This window comes from Malus sylvestris, chromosome 13 (assembly GCF_916048215.2).
Source record: "Malus sylvestris chromosome 13, drMalSylv7.2, whole genome shotgun sequence".
NCBI classification, from domain to species: Eukaryota; Viridiplantae; Streptophyta; class Magnoliopsida; order Rosales; family Rosaceae; genus Malus; species Malus sylvestris.
The window spans coordinates 14,002,885-14,025,739 of record NC_062272.1 but is presented as its reverse complement, the minus strand read 5'-3'; the positions used below and the strand labels follow the sequence as shown (position 1 = coordinate 14,025,739).

Sequence of the window (22,855 nt, the reverse complement as noted above, 5' to 3'; positions counted from 1 at the left end):
TTGTCATCTTCCAACTTTAATAACAATGCACAAATCAAACCAATGAATTATTTTGCGTCAAAATCACAATTATAAGCACCAAAGTATATGGAGTAATCTAAATTAGTATTACACTAATAGTTTCTCTTTTTAATAAAAAAATAAATAAGTAGGGTTTAGGGTTAGGGTTTTAGGTGAAATTACAGAAGAAAGAAACAATAAACAAGAAATGCGATTATTTCTAAAATGAGGTGGTTATTGGCTAGGTTTTGTTGGTGGCAACCGAGCCTCCTGAACTGAATCATCGAACGAGGAAAATGGTGGTAGAGTGCTATTTGCTGGTCACATGGCATAACGTTGGCACTCTCGCACGGATAACCACCGTCTTCGGTATCTCGAAGCCGATTTCTGGTCGGCTGCCTTTTTGGTCAGAAATTATATCATAATACAGATTTGGACTCGCGAGTTTGCCAAGTCATCATCAGACACTGTCAACCCTAATAACAGCTTTATTTCCAAAGGTATTAATATTATATAAAAAACAATTACTCATTATCCAGACGATAAGAGCTGATTTAGTAAACTTGACTGTTCCCGGATCTAGATCTTCGTATTCAACTCATCACAAACTAAAAAAGCTCTGAATATTACTTTTTACAACAAAATAATTAATAGCTGATAATGCTTGATTTCTTACATGTCATCACCTACGCCTCGTGTTTGTGGCTTTAAAAGGAGGAATTAACGCTATAATTCATCACACCCTATTACAGTCGCAAGCAAAGCAGGAGTTGTAGCTCAGGTTCTCTTTACAACTTCTGCAGGAAGTTCTCCACTCTTCTTCTGATCCGATCTTCATCAAGTATGTATATGTGCATATTCATTCGAATGAAACTGGATTCTGTTTCACTCTTTTGATACAAAACAAATTTCCTCTTCAAAGATGTTATTGGCACTCCAAGACAGTCAATCATGCACTCGTCCGTAATGAATTTTACCTGGGTGGAGGAGTGCAAGACAAATATTTCGCAGTGTTTATAACAATTCTCTTTTTTTAATCCATTATCATGATTCTATTAAGATTTCAAAACAATTCTCTGTGCGGGAGCTGATCGGCCCTCCAAAATAATCCATCATGCATTTCTCCCTAATGACAAATATCAAGGCCGCATGAGTGCATGATGACTATGTTGCAGTGGTTATAACAATTCCATTTTCAAACCAATTAGTATGATTTCAATTAAAACTATTTTATATTGCTTAGAAGTTGACTAGTACTCATCAATTAAACATTGTTGTATGATTTGTATACATTGGTAATATTTACTTCGGTTTTTCAAGCAGGGAGAGATTGGAAAAATGCCTTCCACTGTGAAAGTAAACGGGACCACGAACCCAAACCTAAAGAAGTATGAGCCAGCACAAAGTCAATCAAACTCCGTTCTGTCCCCAGTTGCAGATCAAGGTGCACCAGCAATCAAAAAGGTACTTATATTGTATCTTTCTGTTGAAAATATAAAAATCCCGCCTCAGATTATTCTAATCCTTGGGACATCTCGGACCTCTCCATCCGTTCATAAATAATTTTGAGTCGGATTCTTTAGTTTTAACTTGGTATTAGAGTGATAATTGGTGACATATATGTCAACGATTGTAAAGTCTCACATCGGAAACCTGGAAAAAAATAATGTAAATAGAGCTTATATTGAGCGGTTCTATTACTAATTATCATGATCATTTTGATTAGTTTTGAACTATGCACAAGCATTTTGTTCAAGGTGCCTCAGTAGTTCCTAAAAGGCTTCTCTTTTGTTTCCACAGCGAGTATTTACTTTCGGAAAAGGAAAGAGTGAAGGCAACAAGGGAATGAAGTCATTGGTAAGTTTTACTTCACTTTCGACAAGCTATCAGTATGAGAAATGGAAATGCTAGCATTTTGTACGCCCCGATTTGCAAGAGGAGTTTTACTTTTATCTCAGTCGAACAAATGTCTATGCTACGTAACTGAATTCTGTATTTATCATGCTGATGCATTGTAGTTGGGAGGAAAAGGTGCAAACCTGGCAGAAATGGCTAGCATTGGGCTATCCGTCCCACCTGGACTTACTATATCAGCAGAAGCATGCAGAGATTATCAGCTCAATGGCAAAGACTTACCACAAGGTTTGTGGGAGGAGATATTAGAGGGCTTGGAGAGTGTGGAAAAGGACATTGGTGCTATTCTTGGTGATTCTTCCAAGCCTCTTCTCGTCTCTGTACGCTCTGGTGCCGCGGTAAGAGTTTTTTCTTCTAATTACAGCCTTTATGGCTTCTGTAGTTATTTTAGCAATGGCACAATGGACTACAGTCTGTTTAACAAGAATTAGTTTATGTCGTGCACAAACTGATTTTCACGCTATGTACCTAGGTTTCCATGCCTGGCATGATGGACACTGTCCTCAACCTTGGACTCAATGACAAGGTGGTTGCTGGTTTGGCCGCAAAAAGCGGAGAGCGCTTTGCTTATGACTCGTACAGACGTTTCCTAGACATGTTTGGAGATGTTGTAAGTGGTTTTATTGATGCATTTCACAATGTTCATATGTGAAAAGTTATGATGTTTTTCTCAAGATGTATTCTAAATTCACCCATTTTACTTTTGAAGGTTATGGGAATTCCACACTCATCGTTTGAGGAGAAATTGGAAAAACTAAAAGGTAAAAAAGGAGTTAAGCTTGATACAAAGCTAACAGCTTCTGATCTTAAAGAGCTGGTAGAACAATACAAAAATGTTTATCTCGAAGCAACGGGAGAAAAGTTCCCTTCAGGTACAAATTAAACCGCTGACAACTTCATATTTCCCACTTTTTCGTAGCGCAACTCTGTATGTTTACATGTCCTTGTCCCCATGCATATCTGCAGATCCAAAACAACAGCTTCTCTTGGCAGTTAAAGCAGTGTTTGATTCTTGGGACAGCCAAAGGGCCATTAAATACCGGAGCATCAATCAGATAACTGGTTTGAAGGGAACTGCGGTTAACATTCAATGCATGGTTTTCGGGAACATGGGAAATACTTCAGGGACTGGTGTTCTGTTCACTAGGAATCCAAGCACCGGTGAAAGGAAGCTTTATGGCGAGTTCCTAGTCAATGCTCAGGTTTTTTATACCACTCTATATACCGAACTTCTCTTTCCAAGTCGACAGTAGTATAGACTGTTTTTTGTTAGGGTTATACGAGTAGCTCAAAAATTGGAATTGCATAGGGAGAAGATGTAGTTGCCGGGATCAGGACACCAGAAGACGTGGATGCTATGAAAAATTGCATGCCCGAAGCTTACAAGGAGCTTGTGGAGAACTGTGAAATTCTGGAAAAACATTACAAAGATATGATGGTAAGAGTTATCATTTCCACATATGACATTCCTATCAGTATTACATTCACATCTTTTGGTTTATCGGAACATATGGTTTTATTTAAGCATGGGCAACATTTGCAGGACATTGAGTTCACAGTCCAAGAAAATAGGTTGTGGATGTTGCAATGCCGTGTTGGAAAGCGTACTGGTAAAGGAGCGATTAAGATAGCTGTAGACATGGCTAACGAAGGGCTTGTGGATAAGCACACTGCAATCAAGATGGTGGAACCACAGCACCTTGACCAACTTCTTCACCCACAGGTATTTATGCTGATTTCTAAGTCACAAATCATAGGCCGATTTGTTTAATGTACCCATGGATATATGACTTCCTCGTGTATAATTTTTTTCTGATTAGTTTGAAAATCCAACTGCTTACAAAGACAAAGTGATCGCCACTGGGTTACCTGCATCTCCAGGAGCAGCAGTAGGACAAGTCGTGTTCACTGCAGAAGATGCTGAATCATGGCATGCACAAGGAAAGAAAGTCATCCTGGTAAGCTAAATGTTCATCTTTTTCTACCGGAAGATGTTGAGCCATGGCCCTGATTCATCATTGAGAATTGTTGTTGTGCATAATTATAGGTAAGGACAGAAACTAGCCCCGAAGATGTTGGGGGTATGCATGCTGCTGCCGGAATCTTGACAGCTCGAGGTGGAATGACATCTCATGCAGCTGTTGTAGCGCGTGGGTGGGGTAAATGTTGTGTTTCTGGCTGCGCTGACATCCGAGTAAATGACAGTGAGAAGGTGGTTATAACAATTTCCCTTGTAAACAATATTTATTTCTTTCTGTGAAGTATCAAGTCATGGCATAAATGAGGGTTCTTCATTGATTATACAGCTGGTTTTGATCGGGAAAACGGTGGTCAATGAAGGAGAATGGCTTTCACTCAATGGGTCCACTGGTGAAGTCATATTGGGAAAACAGCCACTTGCTCCTCCGGCTTTGAGTGGCGATTTGGAAACCTTTATGTCTTGGGCTGATAAAGTCAGGCGTCTCAAGGTGAATTATTTTCTTCTGTTTTTCCTTTTCACTGGTATGAGTACTGGTTTCTCTAACAATGTTCATGGTAATGTTGCAACAGGTGATGGCAAATGCTGACACGCCTGAAGATGCAATAACAGCAAGAAATAACGGTGCACAAGGGATTGGACTTTGCAGGACAGAACACATGGTAATTATTTGTTGTTGCTAAAATGTATGGCTGGTTAACAAATAATGTCAGGTTGTAGATCTCTTTTGATATTTCTCATGTTTTTTATGTTTCAGTTCTTTGCTTCGGATGATAGAATAAAGGCGGTAAGAAAAATGATCATGGCAGCTACACTTGAACAGAGGAAGGCAGCATTGGACCTCTTACTACCGTATCAGAGATTCGACTTTGAAGGAATTTTCCGTGCAATGGATGGTATTTTTCGCAAATCTGATTTAAGATTTTGTCAATATTTTGCTTTAACTAGTTTTAGTAGCTTATTTATCACGTGATTTATGAAATTTCAGGTCTTCCAGTAACAATCCGCCTGTTAGACCCTCCACTTCATGAATTTCTTCCAGAAGGTAACTTGGAACAGATTGTCGGCCAACTAACTACACAGACTGGCATGACCGAGGACGAAGTTTTCTCAAGAGTTGAGAAATTATCAGAAGTAAACCCCATGCTTGGTTTCCGCGGCTGCAGGTTTAGTGGCTCTTCATTCTTCACATGGGCTCTCCAATCTAAAGATTTACTCGAATTTTAATTGTTGCGGAAAACATCCTTTAACTGATGAACTTCATTCACTTTAGTAACTTCACATGCATCAATAAACTAGTTACCTATGAATTTAGATCCATGTTATTTGGAACTATGACAAAAGCTTCATATTTCAGTGTCACATGTTTTCACTGCGTGAATGCTTCTATGCATAAATTAGTTGATAACTTCAAATGAAGAACTTGTAATGTGTCAACAGGCTAGGGATATCGTACCCAGAGCTCACGGAAATGCAGGCGCGTGCAATCTTTCAAGCTGCTGTCACAATGAGCAACCAGGGTGTCAAAGTTTTCCCCGAGATAATGGTTCCCCTTGTCGGAATACCTCAGGCATGATCCTGCATTCTTGTTCCTCACTTTCGTTATTTATTTACAATACTGGATTCATAATTTATTCTTTTATTTTTTTTGGTAAACATGCTGGATTCATAATTCATTTGTATGGATTTGTGAGAAATGCAAAGTGAGGGAGATTTCATTATGAATCAAATTTTTGCCTTCCAGGAACTGGGACATCAAGTGAGTCTCATTCGCAGTGTCGCAGTGAAAGTGTTCTCTGAGATGGGTACCACCGTGACCTATAAAGTTGGAACTATGATCGAGATCCCTAGAGCTGCTCTGGTTGCAGATGAGGTAAGGCTAAATCGATAGGCTGACTTTGTTATTTCAATGTAGATTAAAAATTATTCATATTCTGCTGAATAATATCATATTTTTCTTTGATCACGGTAGATTGCAAAGGAAGCTGAGTTCTTCTCCTTCGGGACCAATGATCTCACACAAATGACATTTGGGTACAGTAGAGATGATGTGGGCAAGTTTCTACCTATTTACCTCTCCAAAGGCCTTCTTCAAAACGATCCCTTCCAGGTTAGTCGCATATTATGCAAGTCCATGCAGGCTTCATTGCAGATAGCTAGGTTTACCAAAATCCTCTTATAAGGGAGCGAAAAATAATTCAAACCGATTTCTTGACTATAGGTACTTGATCAAAGAGGTGTCGGGCAGCTCATTAAGATGGCCACAGAAGAGGGTCGCGCAGCTAGGCCTAGCTTAAAGGTAACCAGCAATGAAACGATATTAAGCATTCTATCACAGACTAGCGTGATGTCGATGATTCAACATATTACGTTGCTCCATTCTTCTTGTGATGATGATACTATTGGACGGTGATTATGAATAAACAGGTTGGAGTATGTGGAGAGCATGGTGGAGACCCTTCTTCTGTTGCATTTTTCGCAGAGGCCGGACTAGACTATGTTTCGTGTTCTCCATTCAGGTCTTCTTTTTCTTTCATCTATCTAGTTAAGTTTAATAGACTACTTCTATAACCAGATCAAATTTCTGATTCAAATTCTTTGACAGGGTACCTATTGCTAGGCTAGCAGCAGCTCAAGTGGCTCTCTGAGAAAGATTTCATAACTGGGGACTCTGCGCTTGTAAATAAATGCAGTTTACCAGTTTTTCGTTCAAGTCCAACATTAGAATCCAACTAAAGGGGAATTATGTAGTTTTTTTTTCATGTTATTTGTCAAGAACTGGGGAAAATAAAGTAGGCAATGTGTGTAATTCTTCAGCTTCGATCTTTGAAATAAATCATTGTATTATTACAGCAGCTTGTGGCTTTTGGTACAAGTTGCATTGCATACCTCTCTTTGTGCTGATCACATGATATATAAAACATCGGATCCTTCAAACAATTACATATTTCTATGTATATTTAGTAAACGACTACAAGTATAATATGTATAAAGTACATACGATGAATCACTCCACGAAGTATTCAAAAAACAATGTTGTATAAACCGCAACCCTACCCCCCCCCCCAAAAAAAAAAAAAAAAAAAAAAAATCTCCTTAGCTGATGCCTTTATCACTTTGTCACTAGATGATGCAGAGTTCTGCATTTCTAAATTTCTGGCCTAGTGAACTTGCAACACATTTCTTTAGGTAGAGATTTCAAATTTTCACAAGCTACAATCTCCAGGAGCTCAAGAGAAGTGAGGCTACACATCCTGTTATCAGGCAAAGACACGAGATCATTGCAGGATTTGATTCTCAGAGACTTCAACCTAGCAAGGGAGGAGGAGGAGGAAGAAGAAGCTTTTGAACTTTCGGAAGCTGCTTTTGCTACTTTCACCATTGACTTGAGGAGCTTGTCAGTGATATTGACCATAATCAGTTCTTCAACTTGTGGAAGCATTGGCATCGACAGCAAACTGGGGGTGTCCATTATTGTCATTTGGTGAGGGAAGGAAACTATAGCAACTGCTGATTCGCCTTACTTCTTGTTCCATTGTCGTAATTTTTTTCCCATCAGTGCTTGCTGCTCAAGAGTGGCAAGTCATAAAGTACAAGCTCTTTCAAGAGGGAAAAAACAATGCTTCTCTTTTCCCATCAACCAAACTAGAAGTGGAAGAACAGCTGGTGCCATTGTTGGTGTGCTCAACGCAACTTAAAGAGTATAGTTTGAGAAACTTCAGAGAAGGTAGTTGATCAATTGGCCTCTTCAAATCGACAATTTGCAGTCATTCAAACTCACTGTTCCAACCTCATGCTTGGATCCTCCAATCATGAGTTTGAGTGGGAACGTTAAGTGTATAAGTGAATGGTTGAGATTAGGACATGTGTCACTTAATACTACAATAGTATATTAGATTGTTATAACTGTCAGTAGTTAATATAGTTAAGGATTGTATTGTACTATTGTGAGTATAAAGCTTCACATTAATCATTGTAAACTTGATCATTAAGAAATACAGAATTCCTATTTCTCTGTCCTCTTCTATTCTCTCTCTAAAACTCTGCTTTTGCTTCTACATTTCTTCATATTAACATGGTATCATCGCCGAATAAGCTTCATTGCAAGCCATTTCCATCCTTAGTTCTTTGCTTCCGCTACCTATTTCTTTCTTCTACGATCTTTCTGTGATTTCTTTTGTGAATTTCTGGGCTGTAATTCTTACCCATTTCTGCCATCTGTTTTCTGCAAGTTCTTGCACACCAAGTGTTTGTTTTAAGTTCTCTGAGAAAGCTGATCAACATGGTTACTGCGAGTCAATTTCTGATCTTGCAATCACCGATCACGGGGTTAATTTCATCCATTTCAACATCTGTTTCAGTCAAGTTGGATGAGACCAACTACCTTCAATGGCACTTTCAGATGCAATTGATGCTTGAAGGTCATGGGATTATGGGGTTTGTTGATGGCACAAATGTGTCCTTCCTAATTTCCTTTTACCTGTTCTGGAGATTTTGAGGTAACGACTGGTGTCTCATCTTCAAGAACCGAAACAGAGGAATACAAGGTTTGGAAAATGCATGATATGACACTTATGCATCTCATTGCTGCAACCCTATCCTCTTCTGCAATTTCTTATGCTATTGGTAGCACAAGTGCAAGAGATTTATTGGTTAGGCTTCAAGAACAATTCTCTATCGTGAGTAGGGCTGCAATCTTTCAAGTGAAATCAAATCTTTATACCATCAAGAAAGGCACTGATTTTGTGACTCAGTACCTGCAAAGAATCAAGGAAACAAGAGTTTTTCTTGCTGCTATTGGAGTCACATTTGCAGATGAGGACATTGTTATTCTTGCTCTACATGGCTTGCCATCTGAGTACAACACCTTTAGATGTGTGATCCATGGCAGAGAAAATGTTATTTGTCTCAAAGATTTTCGATCCCAATTGCTTGCAGAGGAAGCTTTTGTTAAAAACAATTCTTAAATACCATTCCTCTTTACTATGGTGGCACATGATCAAAGACAGGGTTCCAAAGACTCAGTAACTACCAATTATGCTCAAGGATCATTTGCATCAAATGGCTCTACACAAAATCTGGGTTTTCAAGGCAATGGTCATTCTAGTTTCTATGCTAGTTCTAGATGCAATGGAGGCAATGGACACAATCAATCCTTTTACTCAAAATCAAAGGGCACATGCAAGTTTCAATATAATCAAGGCCAAAGGTATTCTAATCCTAAATGTGTTGTACATGATTTCACTTCATAGTTTAACAACGGAGCTTCTTATTCTACAATCACTTGCCAATTGCGTGCTCAACAAGGTCATAGTGCAGCTAATTGTATTTACAGAATCATTGATTCACCAGAGCCATGTCAAATCTGTAATAGAAGGAACCATAGTGCTGTCACTTGCTTGTATAGAAATAAGACCTATTCATCTGCACCTCCAATGACTACTTTGCATACCAATTTCACTGGACAAAACCAATCGTATGCAATTGCCATCTTCTATGCCATCTCACTTGTCTAATGTCGTGCAATGTGGTAAGGGTCGATTCCATTACAATAATGGTCCAAGGTTTAATACATACAAGTCTTGTCACGCCCCGATCTCAACATACATCCAGGATCGACACGTGACGACACCAATACCCGTATATCTAACATACCCCGCCTCCAGGATATGTACAAAGCACAGCTTGAGAATCGAATCGCATAGTAGTTTTTTGTATACTTTATAGCTGTATCTAAAACTGCCTACGTACCCTCATTAGGGATCAAGCCATTCGTAGTTCGTCATTTCACTACACTCGAATATTCATCAATTAAATCGCTATGTCTCAACAATATATCAAAATACATAACATGCAACATTATAAGGGACAAACGACGGAGCACAATCATATGCACTAGTCATAAAGTTCAACGAGTCTAATCATAATTACCATAACCAACATCATTCCATAATCACATCCATCAATAATGCCAACCATCACATCATCAATAACACATACAACACATCAAAATGCGGGCTAGAGCACCATAGCTCTGCTGAAGACTACATCTTTGAAAAAGGAAATTTTGGACCACCCAACGGAACCAAGGCACCAAAGGGAATTCCGGACCATCACTCAACGGAATCCGATCAGGATACGATTCTGGACCATCACTCAACGAAATCGTTGAGTAAAAGGGATTCTGGACCATCACTCAACGAAATCTAATCAGGATACGATTCCGGATCATCACTCAACGGAATCGTGAAGTACAAGGGATTCCGGACCATCACTCAACGGAATCCAATCAGAACTCAGTTCCGGACTACTCAACATAACTGAACGGAAGTCCAGGAAGCATAACAACGACTCAAAAGAATAAGACATGATTCAAGTTACTCAATTCACAAAGACTCAACGAAACGAAACAATATCAAGCAACAAATCCCTATCATAATGGGTTATCGGTCCATTACTAGACCTCACATCTCCCAAGCAATTCAATATGCATTTCAATCACATGTCACAACCATTTCCAATACACAAGTCAAATCACATTTCACTACATCATACCAATCACTATGCTTCCAACATTATATCTCAATCCATAGCTTGTAACATATCAAGGAATCACGAAGCACAATATTAATATTTAATCACGTTAATCAATCAGTGAGATAGCATATCATTTCACGAATTTAATTAAAGAACTCTACATAATTCCTTACTTGGGTTATGGATAATAACATGGTAATTCTAATTTGTATTCACAAGATCCATCGTGGGTAATTCCCATTCACACAAATCTAGAGTTCTAAGATAATCTTATGGAAATGAACAAGAGCAAGGATTCAGGACTACTTAACGGAATCAAAATATCAAACGGTTTCTCATAATTTACCTAGACCTGTCGCATGTGAAATAAGTGCCTACATCATGGAAATGGTGCATCGAGCAACCAACAGCCCGGATAAGGCGAAGATCGTGTGAGCTACAATAATACAAAGTATGTAATAATAATGATGAAATCAACCATCAATCACAATTTATAAACTTTGAATATAAATCATTCATAAGAAATTAATACCAAACCTTTGCAAACTCCGAAAGAGTCACATAGACATCCAACGACTTTTCTAAATCAAACTCAAAGTTCTCAAAGCTAAAATTCATGGATATACTCAAAATAGAGCTAGAAAGATGTCGTTCGACCGAAGCCTACGCAAGTAACCAAATAGGAAGTGCCCCCCCCCAAAGCAGATCAACCAAGCAGAGCCACCCCTGAGAAACTAACCAAGTAAGTAGTGACCCTCCAATGCGGATTTACCAAGCAGAGTCACTCCTACAACTGTTAGGAAGTGATCACCCAATGTGGATTAACCAAGCATGATCACTCCTAAGCATATATGGCCATAAGGATCGCCTAATGCGGATTAACCAAGCGCAATCCATATATAGTATGGTCCCCCAAAGTGGATTAACCAAGCAGGACCATTAGTGACCCCCCAACGCGGATTAACCAAGCAGGGTCAAGATAACTAACCAAGCAGGGTTATCGATGTACCAATGCTACATGGTGCTATCAAACCAACACACAACTTACCTTCTACCTCCACACTTATGATTTACAACATGAGCACATACACCATCCATTTCTATATTTCCCATCTAGGTTCCAAAGCATTGTTTCGAATTATTACTACAAGCATCCATCACCTTGATCAACTCTTATTCTCAAGTATATGCAATTACTAAATGCATCACTTCCGACTCTAGGCTTAATTAGATTACTTGGAACTACTAATTCACACTATGAGATCCAAGTACTATTTTGGTTAACTTGTATTAACATGATCAAAATAAACGTAACATTTGAATGAAAACACTTAGAGAAAATAAGTGAAGATGCTACTTACAAATATAGATGTACCTGTATACAAAAGCCTTAGCAGTTAGTATATATATATCTAGGGATATAAGTAAGTTCCTTTGAATATGCATACATAGATATATGTATATGGTAAATAAGGAAACAAATTCATCTCTTCATTAATTTATACATACATATAAGGATTCATTCAACTTCAAACATAAGCAGAAAGGTCTGATAATGCTAAACCAATGAGATGGAATCAATATGCTCATCAACAATGGCTATTCACTGTCATCACAAGGATAAAATCTGGACCACGTCTGACAAAATGCATACTAACAACTCTAGCAAAATTGTACCAAATATGAAGAGAAATAATTTCACATCATGGGACACTATAATTGTCGATTCCCCATCATCAACATTACATTAATGCATTCACTAACTTTAAAGAAAAAAAATGCAACATGATAAATGGGTAATTTTCAAATAAGACTATACATACATACATAATGTTAACCATCAGCATTTCATAAATCGGATGTCACACACCGGAAAATTCGACTTTTTTAAAAAATTCTCAAATTTTATAGGAATAAAGATCTCAACAAGTAGAGTAAACTTTATACCTGTGGCCAAGTCTAATTTGGCCGGGAAGGCCCTCATATTGGCTCGCACCCATCGAAAACCCTAAGGTGGGTGTCCTTCAATTCGGCTTCCTTGGTGTTCCAACGCCCCTACAACTGATTGGGTCTTGTTCTTGGGTCCAAGAGAAGTTGATCAAGGGTGATGGTGCATGGTGATACTCACCGGAACGACGAATCACCGTCGAGAACCCCCGGGTTCTCCGGTGGAGTTTACCTGAATTTATCCTTAAAAACCCTTCAATTTGAGCAAATAAGGTAGATGAGAGGTTGTGGAATAAGTTGCAGGTGGTGGAGGGTTGAGAATGACCTGAAAAATGGTGGAGATAGGCCGAAATTCAGCCGGGTTGAAGTCGGGTTTGTGGGTGCACGGGAGGACGAAAATGGAAGGGGAAAAATCCCCATTTTTTTATTCTTCCCTTATTGGTCCTTTTTTCCCCTTCTAAAAATCTGATTTGGTCCTCTTTTAAACTAACTTACCCTTTAACCCACATGTGGGAATTAAATAATTCCCACAATCTATAGTTCATAACTTCAAACGTCTGTAACTATATCGTTATAACTCAGACTCGCAAACGGCTTTCGCCTATGCGTTCGTGGGTTCGAGATCTATTTAAAAACACTAGTTAAAACTTCGAAAAGTCAACGAAAGATAAAGATTGATTTCGAAAATTCAGACTCGATAACTATTCGATTTAATTCCCAAAATTTACGAAATTAAAATTAAGTAATAAAAATAACGTAAACATGAAATACGAACTTAAATTACGAGATACATAATGAATAGTGAAATTCTGGGAACGGGATTTCACAAGTCTTTTCCTTAATTTTCACCTGGAGTTCTTGGCTCACCTTCATCTTCGTATCCTAATTCACACAAGGTGCTGCTCATTGTTATCATATACTTAAAACTCACTCTTCAGTTTTAGCCCCTAAATTATGTCAAAGTACATTGAAAATATCTCAAGGAATTCTTGACTCTCATACTCCATTGACAAAATATTGTGAATGTTGTTGGCCCAATGATGGATGCTTCAGTGGATGTAATCATGTTTATGGCAGGAAGGGAGGTTATATTCCAATAGAACATGATGTGACTAATGACATGACTAGTGAAGGAGCTGATAAGGAAAGAATAGAAAGCATGTTTGGTGAGAAGTTGGAAATGGTGGCAACAAAGAAAGCTATTTTGTCTATTGAGTTGTATGATTTACAAAACCACACTCACCACACTCCATTGACACCATCATTTCAGTGCTCAGATCATGAAATCAATGTATTGACTTCTTTGTGCCATTCTACAAGTTACCTTCCATAACTTAAATCTGATCTTACCATCAAATCACCTAATCAAAAATCAACACGATTCCCTCTACGAAATTCAGAGACTGGTGGCATTCTTCTGGAGACATGTAATACCTTATCAAACATATGCTCTTACCATTGGCAAGAAGACTATGACAACATTGGAAAACTTGGTGAAATGCATACCTTGAGTAGGTTATATGATGGTGCAAGTATTGTTGATCTTAAGCTAGCATATCATATGCTAATTACTGACAAAGGTGGATGCCCCAAGTTTTGTTCAGAAACATTTATCTTGGATGTACTTTGAGACTGATTTCTTCCTTCTTAATTGCTGGGTTGCTGAGCTGGCTTTTACAGTTTGAGTTGGAATTTCTTGATGTTATAATTAGATTACTTGTGCAGTTGGTTGGAAGAATTCAATCGGTCTTTCATGACGTATCAAAATATGTTCTTCATGAACTGCATTAAATCTAAAGATGTTGACGACAAAGGTATTAGTTTGACTTATCACCCGTTGAAGATAATGTGCTTTATTCCTTGCAACAATCTCATATTTTGATACTCCAACCATGAGATTGAGGGAGACAATCTTATATCATGGTCATCTGTCAAGAAGCTTTTTGTTCAATTGACCTCTTTAAATCAGCAATTTGCAGTCATTCAAACTCATTGTTCCAACCTCATGCTTGGATCCTCCAATCATGAGTTTAAGCGGGAATGTTAAGTGTATAAGTGAATGGTTCAAAATAGGGCATGTGTTACTTAATACTATAATATTATATTAGATTGTTATAAATGTCAATAGTTAATATAGTTAAGGATTGTATTGTACTGCTGTAGAATAAACCTTTACATGAATCATTGTAAACTTGATCATTAAGGAATACAGAATTCCTATTTCTCTCTTTCTCTCTCTCTTTGTCCTCTTCTATTCTCTCTCTAAAACTCTGCTTCTGCTTCTACATTTCTTCATATTAATAGCACTTAGTTCATATACAAACTCTTTGAGTTGTTGTGTTAATCTTCCTGCATTACTCGAGAAGAAGTTGGCCAGCTGGATCAACAATTTTTTCTTGACTTCACATCCCTTAAGAAACAAGGCACAGTAGGAGAACCATTGTTTCGAATAAACTGGCATGTGGTCATAGCTTACCTTTAGCTTCGGTATTGCTAAAATGTCGTTCTCCTCCTCCGAAAACTCCCAAATTTCTTTATTTTGAATCGCCAACCACTCGCTTTCGCTAGTTTTGTATCTCATCAAGCTTCCCAAAGTCCTTATTGCAAAAGGAACGCCTTGGCACTGGTTTGCAATTCTTCTTCCAATTGGCACCACATCGAGTTCTCCTCCTCCCTTCATTGTCTAAATGCCATTTTCTTGAACAATGTCCAACACTCTTCCTCTCGTAGACATTGCAGCACGTACGGTGAATCTATATCCATAACCAAGGTAACCTTGGTGCTACGAGTTGTTACCGGAGATCTTACTTCCCTTGGCACCACCTTTTAACAAACTATTCATTTGAAGCCAACTTTAACGATTTTCATTTCATACATTGTCGAGAACAAGTAGGCAGCGTTTCCCATATGATTTCTTTTGAAGCAGAATCTGCAATTCCTCCGTACCCATTTTTTCTGCGGCCATTTCGCAGATGAGAAAATCCGACTCTTGTAATTCATCTGCAGTGCTAACACTCAAAATCATCCAAGCAACTGATCGTACATTGAAGTTTCTGTAAGCCCACACCCACGTCTTAAGCTCAAAATAGCTTACTACCCTCTCGTCATTGTGAAATTGTATGAACTCACACCTTTTATCTCTTTGGATGATGTCTAATCCATTAAATTGATGAGCTTTTTGGCAAATGTGGTGCAAATATGGCTTACACGTTACCTCATATAACAACCTCAAGCTACCACGTCCTAAACCAATCAAACAAAGTGCACAAATTGATACAATTTCAATAACTTAGCGTCAAATATGAGAAAATAGAGATTCGCAAACTAAACCGTAATACTATAAGTGACAATATTTAAGAACTAAGCAAATGAACAACAATCCAAATTCTACTCTATCAAAAAACAAAAATAATCTAAATTATTATTTTAAAAAATTGTAAACAACAATCTAAGTTATGATTTTTAAACAATCAAAATCAAAATTTCCTTGAAAAAAAATTAGGGTTTAGGGTTTAAACACAATTAAATATAAATGAACAAAAATCTAAAACTAGGTCATTAGTTTGTTAGGTTGGTTGTGCTACTTTCTTATGGTTGGACTTGGCGGCGACTGAGCCTCCTGAACTGAAATCAGCGAAAGGGGGAAAATGGAGGTAGAGTGCTATGTGGTGGTGCACAACATAGCCAAGAGGCACAACGTAGGCACGCTCGCCCGAAGCGCCACCGCCTTCGGCGTCTCAGAACTAATTCTGGTCGGCCGCAGAGAATTCAACGCCTTCGGCAGCCATGGCTCCACCTCTCACCTTCGCTTTCGCCACTTCCACTCCCTCCAAGACGCTCGCCTCTACCTCAAGGTCTCCTCTCTCTCTCTTTCTCCCTCTCTCTCTCTCTCTTAATTTTTTTTTTGATTTTGGTATTAATCTTCGATTTTGTGTGTGGGTTTTAGGAGAGAGATTGTGATATTTGCGGCGTTGAGATCACTGATAATGCTCTGCCTGTAAATCATCACCCTTTCACCAAGAGCACTGCTTTTCTTCTTGGCAATGAGGTAATTATCATTTTTTTACAATTACCCATATGGGTTTTTTGCTCTGTAACTATTGACTTAATTGGAAATTTGGATCAGTAACTTTATTGTTGGTATTTAGGCTTGTAAAGTATTGTACTTTTGATCATGGGTTCTTGGGTAACTGCTTGTTGGGATTTTTTTGATATAATTTGATAGTTTGAGAAGGTTTTTCCACTGCAATTTAACAATCTGGTTCTCTGTATTTCAGTTTTGAGTTGAACTTTACTCTGCAATCGGTTAAGCACCTGTAAATTAGCCACATTAGGATTAGGTGAATATCCCCTTATATATTTCTTTGTGTTGTTTGTAGGGAACAGGCCTTTCTGCTAAAGAATTGGAGATATGTGACTTTTTTGTGTATATTCCGCAGTATGGAGGTGGTACTGCTTCCTTGAATGTGACCGTAGCAGCTTCTATCGTGCTGCATCAGTTTGGAGGTACTATAAAAACATAGCCTGTACTCCTGCGTTTTGTTTTTCTTCTCTTCTGTTAGGCCTTGTGGTTCATGCGCTTTTATGTGATGTTTCACTGCATAAGCAAGAAAAGTTAACTTCACTAGGATGATATGAATTGTTTTGATTATTGTCTTGGAATCTAGTTGGTGCCCAAATATCATTTTCTAAGTTCCCATGTCATTATGTTCAATCACCAAACCTCATTTATCCTTCTCAAGAATTCATCTTAAATATTATATGCAAGTCGTTTGTCTGCCCATCCTACCATTTATCGACCTTTACAATAGCAAGTTTTCTACATCTCCCAATATAAATTCTTGGGTCTTATTCTGTCACTTGGCGCCCACTAGTCAAATTCTTGGAGAGGTGGGTTAAGGTTGGCCTTTAGTTTTAAGACCTATCTAAGCAGAAAATTAGAACAAGATCAGTCAATCAGATTAACTTTTTTTTAATGACCAAAATTGTTTGAACTTTGACTGGAACTACTGTACCAGCTTAGAGTTAGTATTGCACAAGATAATCTTTCCTTTCTTTCTAACTTGATTATTTCACTGTTTAATAGAAGTGAGTTTACATTTCATAACAGACACCCGATCAGAATAAGAAAATCTTTCCTTTTGAACCATGCCAACCACATGTGGGCATAATTTCACAGTACTTTTATGATTCTTCTTGTGCACAACTTATGAAATTTCCCATCCACGGTTATCTTCAGTTTGGGCTGGCTTCCCTGAGAGGACTCGTGAAGGGAACAAGTTTATTGTGGCAGAGAAACCGGTAAAGCAGACAAGACAAAGTTTCTGTGCAGAAACAGCAGATTCCGTCATTGAAGAGCGAAAATGCAGAAAAGAATTTGCTGCTAATGGTTTCTTTGATGAGAGTGGAAATGACAATTCATCTTCTAACCTTTTAGATGGATTGTTTGCTGATGTAAGAATATAATATCTGACATCATATAAGCTGAAAATCATTTAGATTGGTAGTACACACCTCAACTGTTGTAAATGAAAACAGAAGGAACAGTTTATGAGTTTTATGTATCATCGGCAGCGTGCATAAGATCCAGTTTCATAGATTGTATTGTTAGTGGCATTGATTTTGTTTCAATTAGTATGACGACATACGGAAACTATTACCAGGTTTCCTTGGATTGTTTTTCATGCAAGAAAATTCAACATAATTGTTTTACTTTTCGCTTGTCGATCTTATCAGTCAGTTATGATTTTTGTCGTTAATTTTAACGCCCGAATTTTATCAAATGGTATAAAAATTGTTCCTTTCCTATTAAGATCAAGTTATAAATTATAAATTGAAAGTTTAGAACAGTATAAACTTGTTACATTCATTCCGAAGAGAGAAGGAAAAAGAATTAATCGAACTTAGGCAAACTACTAAGCAAACAATATGAAAACCAGCGTGAGCGCACACTGTTGCTATATTTACCACTTGAGTCTTGCGGATCAAATCATAGTTCAAGAGCATAGGAAGACGCCGGCTCCAAATCCTGTGAAGAATCAGAACTCGACGAGGGGTACCCAATTCCATGGCGTTTATTAGCTATATTTACCACTTTGAGTCATGTGATCAAGTCATAGTTCAAGAGCTTAGGAAGCTGCCGACTCTGAATCCTGTGAAGAATCAGAACTTGACGACGGGTACCCGATTCCATGGCGTTAAATATTAGCTATATTTACCACTTTGAGTGTTGTGAATCAAGTCATAGTTCAAGAGCTTAGGAAGCTGCCGACGCCGAATCCTGTGAAGAATCAGGACTAGACGAAGGGTACCCAATTCCATGGCGTTTATTAGGGAACACAGCGAAAACAGTTCCAGCAATTGTACCGATAACCTGAGGCAACTCCTGTAGCAAAATCTTCTCAGTGGACTCAAGCCCTGGATAATAGTACCTGACAGTGTTGGCGTCCAAAAGTGACACAACTGCAAACACAATCAAGGAAAAGAAGGCATGCACAAAGTCCCCAAACCTAAGCTTGTAAGCAGACAAGTCCACAGAGTTGGAACTTGTTGAGGGACAAAGCCCCTTGCTTGTTGCCACCCCATAGTGTGTTTGTCCATCACTGCCTGTGTAACTGTCTGTGAAGGAAGCAAAGCAGCAGGAGAAGCCGGAAACAGCGATGAGAATGGCGCTTAGGTATTTGTTGACAGCGGTGCAGTTGCTGTTGTTGGTCAACACAGGGTTGAGGAACTGGAACAAGAAGACTACCGGTTGGGAGGAGCTTGATGAGGTTGCCTGCGTATGTTAATGTTCTGTCGTGAACGCTTTTGTTTTTGGTGGTGGTTGTCTTGGATTTAGAGGAAGAGCTAGTAGAACCCCCCATTTTTTCAGAATTAAAGTGTTTTTTGACGGGGTTTATAGAAATGTTATTTGTGACGTGTTGTAAATTGTGGTTTTTGTGAGAGAGATTTGGTGTGTATTTATAGAGAGATATAACAGAGGGAATTGACTTGGAGTGGAATTGCTTTCACGTTGACAGAAAACATGGCGTTGTCGTGTTGAGATGGAAAGGTGGCTTCTATTTGGGTGGTGCTATCTGTAGACCTACTTTTACTTCTCACTCACATTTTCAATTTTTTGGTTAATTGAAGAAGATCAATGGACAAAAATTAACAAAAGTAAATAAGAAGTAAAAAGAAATGTATGAATAGCAGTACCTTTTATTTTAAGAAAGGATGCGCTTCATTTCTAATCCAAGTTTTGAAAATTAATGTTGTTGAATTTCTGTACTCCCAATATTGAGGATACATATCCTTAAAGAATATTGAATAAAGGGACTTAAACAAGAAAAAATAGTGATGAGATTGTTGTGCATCTTATATACATAAATCATATCAAGATACATATGGAGCCAGTTCAATTGGTCATGACAGTCTTCCCATCTATTTCTATTCAAACTCCAATTCTCTTTTTTGTAAATTAGAATATTGCATTGTCAACGAAATCATATCAGAATATATAGTATCATGTCCTTTTATAGGCCCTCAATGAGCCTTCAGTTTCCTTGCTCAAACCTCTTTTTTCCTTTGCATTTAATGCGTCGATTACATAGATTTGACTTGCTAGCTGTTCATCTGCCCTTTGCTCGACACGTAGTGACGAAGTGACATTTGTGCAGGTCCACTTGCATACTTTCTTGGGACAACGGAAGCCGAGCACCATGTTTGGATTTGGAGGTGGTAGAAACCCGCACGCAGCGCCCTATATGTCGTTTCATAGGTTTCTATTTCCTCGGATGGCTGCCACGTGTCCTAGAGTTGATGTCTGAGCAGGCTTGCCCCTCTATTCCTAGGAACTTGTGCGATAGAACTGTCAGTACACCAACTTGCATCTTGGCGGTCGAAAATTACTTTTATAGGGAAGCGCTCAGCCTAGTTGCTGATAGGCAATCTGGACTGTCGTGTGTTGACTCCCATAGCGCTCCGGATCGTCTTCCCATCCTCATTGGCTTGGCCATCCTTTGGGGCTGTGCTACTTTGGGCTGGTGTTTCTTTGGGCCCCTTGAGGTCATAAAGGACCTCGCGTTAACAGACCGAAACTACTGTATCAATCTTAGTAGTTTACAAGATAATCCTTCCTTTCTTTCTCACTTGATTATTTCACCGTTGAATAGAAAGTGAGCTTACGTTTGATAATCGACACCCAATCAGAATAAGAAAGTCTTTCCTTTTGAACTATGCCAACCACATGTAGGTGTAATTTTCTACATCTAGGTAGACCTTTAGTTTTAAGACCTAGCTAAACAAGATGAGACTATAAGATAACTTTTCTTAGGGACCAAAATTGTTTGAACTTTGACTCAACTTACCAGTCTTAGAGTTAGTAGTGCACAAGATAATCATACCTTTCTTTATAACTTGATTATTTCACGGTTTAATAGAAAGTAAACTAGTTTACGTTTGATAACCAACACCGATCAGAATAAGAAAATCTTTCCTTTTGAACTATGTCAACCACATGTAGGTATAATTTTACACTACTTTTATGATTCTTCTTGTGTTCAACTTATGAAATTTCCCACCCACGTTTATCTTCAGTTTGGGCCTGAGAGGACTCGTGAAGGGAACAAGTTTATTGTGGCAGAGAAACCGTTAAAGCAGACAAGACGAAGTTTTTGTGCAGAAACAGCAGATTCCGTCATTGAAGAGCGAAAATGCAGAAAAGAATTTGCTGCTAATGGTTTCTTTGATGAGAGTGGAAATGACAATTCATCTTCCAACCTTTTAGATGGATTGTTTGCTGATGTAAGACTATAATATCTTTGACATCATATAAGCTGAAAATCGTTTAGATTGGTAGTACACACCTCAACCGTTGTAAACGAAAATGAAGGAACAATTTATGAGTTTTATGTATCATCGGCAGCGTGCATAAGATCCAGTTTCATAGATTATATTGTTAGTGGCATTGATTTTGTTTCAATTAGTATGACGAAAGTCGGAAACTATTACCAGGTTTCCTTGGTTCATGCAAGAAAGTTCTACATAATTGTTTTACTTTTCACTTGTCGATCTTATCAGTCAGTTTTGCATTTTTGTCGTTAATTTTTACGCCCGAATTTTATCCAACGGTATAAAAGATTGTTCCTTTCCTATTAAGATCAAGTTTTAATTTATAAATTGAAAGTTTAGCACACCGTAAAAACTTGTTACATTCATTCCAAAGAGAGAAGGAAAAAGGATTAATCAAACTTAGGCAAACTACTAAACAAACAATATGAAAACCACAAACTTGCGTGAGCACACACTTTTGCAATATTTACCACTTGAGTCTTGTGGATCAAGTCATAGTTCAAGAGCTTCGGAAGCCGCCGACTCCTAATCCTGTGACGAATCAGAACTTGACGACGGGTACCCAATTCCATGGCGTTTATTAGTTATATTTACCACTTTGAGTCTTGAGAATCAAGTCATAGTTCAAGAGCTTAGGAAGCTGCCGACTCCGAATCCTGTGAAGAATCAGAACTTGAAGACGGGTACCCAATTCCATGGCGTTTATTAGGGAACACAGAGAAAACAGTTCCGGCAATTGTACCTATAACCGGAGGCAACACCTGTAGCAAAATCTTCTCGGTGGACTCAAACCCTGGATAATAGCACCTGACAGTGTTGGCGTCCAAAAGTGACACAACTGCAAACACAATCAAGGAAAAGAAGGCATGCACAAAGTCCCCAAACCTAAGCTTGTAAGCAGACAAGTCCACAGAGTTGGAACTTGTCGAGGGCCAAAGCCCCTTGCTTGTTGCCACCCCATAGTGTGTTTGTCCATCACTGCCTGTGTAACTGTCTGTGAAGGAAGAAAAACAGCAGGAGAAGCCGCAAACACCGATGAGAATGGCGCTTAGATATTTGTTGACAGCGGTGCATTTGCCGTTGTTGGTCAAGACAGGGTTGAGGAACTGGAACAAGAAGACCGTGCCGGTTGGGAGGAGCTTGATGAGGTTGCCTGCGCATGTTAATGTTCTGTCTTTGATGCTTTTGTTTTTGGTTGTGGTTGTCTTGGATTTAGAGGAAGAGCTAGTAGAACCCCCCATTTTTCGAATTAAAGTATGTTTTGACGGAGTTTATAGAAATGATATTTGTGAATTGTGTCGTAATTTGTGGTTTTTGTGATAGGGAGATTGGTGTGTATTTATAGAGAAATATAAGAGATGGAATTGGCTAGGAGAGGAATTGCTTTCACGTTAACTGAAAATATGGCTTTGTCGTGTTGAGATGGAAAAAGGTGGCTTACACTTTTAGAAAGGGCGGGCTTCATTTCTAATCCAAGTTTTGAGGATTAATATTGTTGAATTTTAGCCCCTTAGTACTACGGTCTAGTGTTATTTCTATTCACTTATAAGTGAAAGGTTTTAGGTTCAATTCTCGCCAAATGCGAATTTGAACCACATAGTTAGCTCATTGTGAGGCTTAGCCTACTTCCCTCCCCTTAGTGTTGGT

General features: G+C 38.5%; 3 protein-coding genes and 1 pseudogene across 5 annotated transcripts; 2 read left to right on the top strand and 2 right to left on the bottom strand.

The window, feature by feature from the left end:
• The first annotated feature begins 660 nt into the window (after positions 1-660).
• LOC126597641 (pyruvate, phosphate dikinase, chloroplastic-like) lies at positions 661-6,832 on the top strand. Of its 2 annotated transcripts, none has more exons than XM_050264447.1 (21): positions 661-841; positions 1,321-1,464; positions 1,801-1,857; positions 2,019-2,252; positions 2,387-2,524; positions 2,624-2,786; positions 2,881-3,116; positions 3,224-3,352; positions 3,458-3,637; positions 3,735-3,872; positions 3,962-4,126; positions 4,221-4,382; positions 4,465-4,554; positions 4,650-4,788; positions 4,881-5,058; positions 5,333-5,462; positions 5,637-5,765; positions 5,865-6,002; positions 6,114-6,191; positions 6,320-6,411; positions 6,498-6,832. In XM_050264447.1, exons 2-21 carry the CDS (start codon positions 1,339-1,341, stop codon positions 6,538-6,540), a joined length of 2,745 nt encoding a protein of 914 aa, XP_050120404.1. In that variant the 5' UTR covers positions 661-841; positions 1,321-1,338; the 3' UTR covers positions 6,541-6,832. The 2 variants fall into 2 exon arrangements, with proteins under 2 accessions (XP_050120404.1, XP_050120403.1); XM_050264446.1 differs by having other exon boundaries at positions 662-841; positions 1,324-1,464.
• Positions 6,833-15,943: 9,111 nt separating this feature from the next.
• Positions 15,944-21,304, top strand: LOC126597411 (uncharacterized). 2 transcript variants are annotated; one of them, XM_050264213.1, is made up of 5 exons: positions 15,944-16,230; positions 16,323-16,424; positions 16,756-16,882; positions 17,616-17,806; positions 21,137-21,304. In XM_050264213.1, the coding sequence occupies exons 1-5, from the start codon at positions 16,024-16,026 to the stop codon at positions 21,170-21,172; spliced, it is 663 nt and encodes a 220-aa protein (XP_050120170.1). In that variant the 5' UTR covers positions 15,944-16,023; the 3' UTR covers positions 21,173-21,304. The 2 variants fall into 2 exon arrangements, with proteins under 2 accessions (XP_050120170.1, XP_050120169.1); XM_050264212.1 differs by lacking the exon at positions 21,137-21,304 and having other exon boundaries at positions 17,616-18,088.
• LOC126597414 (protein DMP2-like) lies at positions 18,165-19,415 on the bottom strand (annotated as a pseudogene).
• Positions 21,305-21,542: 238 nt separating the features above from the next.
• LOC126597412 (protein DMP2-like) lies at positions 21,543-22,531 on the bottom strand. The gene has a single exon (XM_050264214.1). It carries the CDS (start codon positions 22,447-22,449, stop codon positions 21,841-21,843), a length of 609 nt encoding a protein of 202 aa, XP_050120171.1. The 5' UTR covers positions 22,450-22,531; the 3' UTR covers positions 21,543-21,840.
• Between the last annotated feature and the right edge of the window lie 324 nt (positions 22,532-22,855).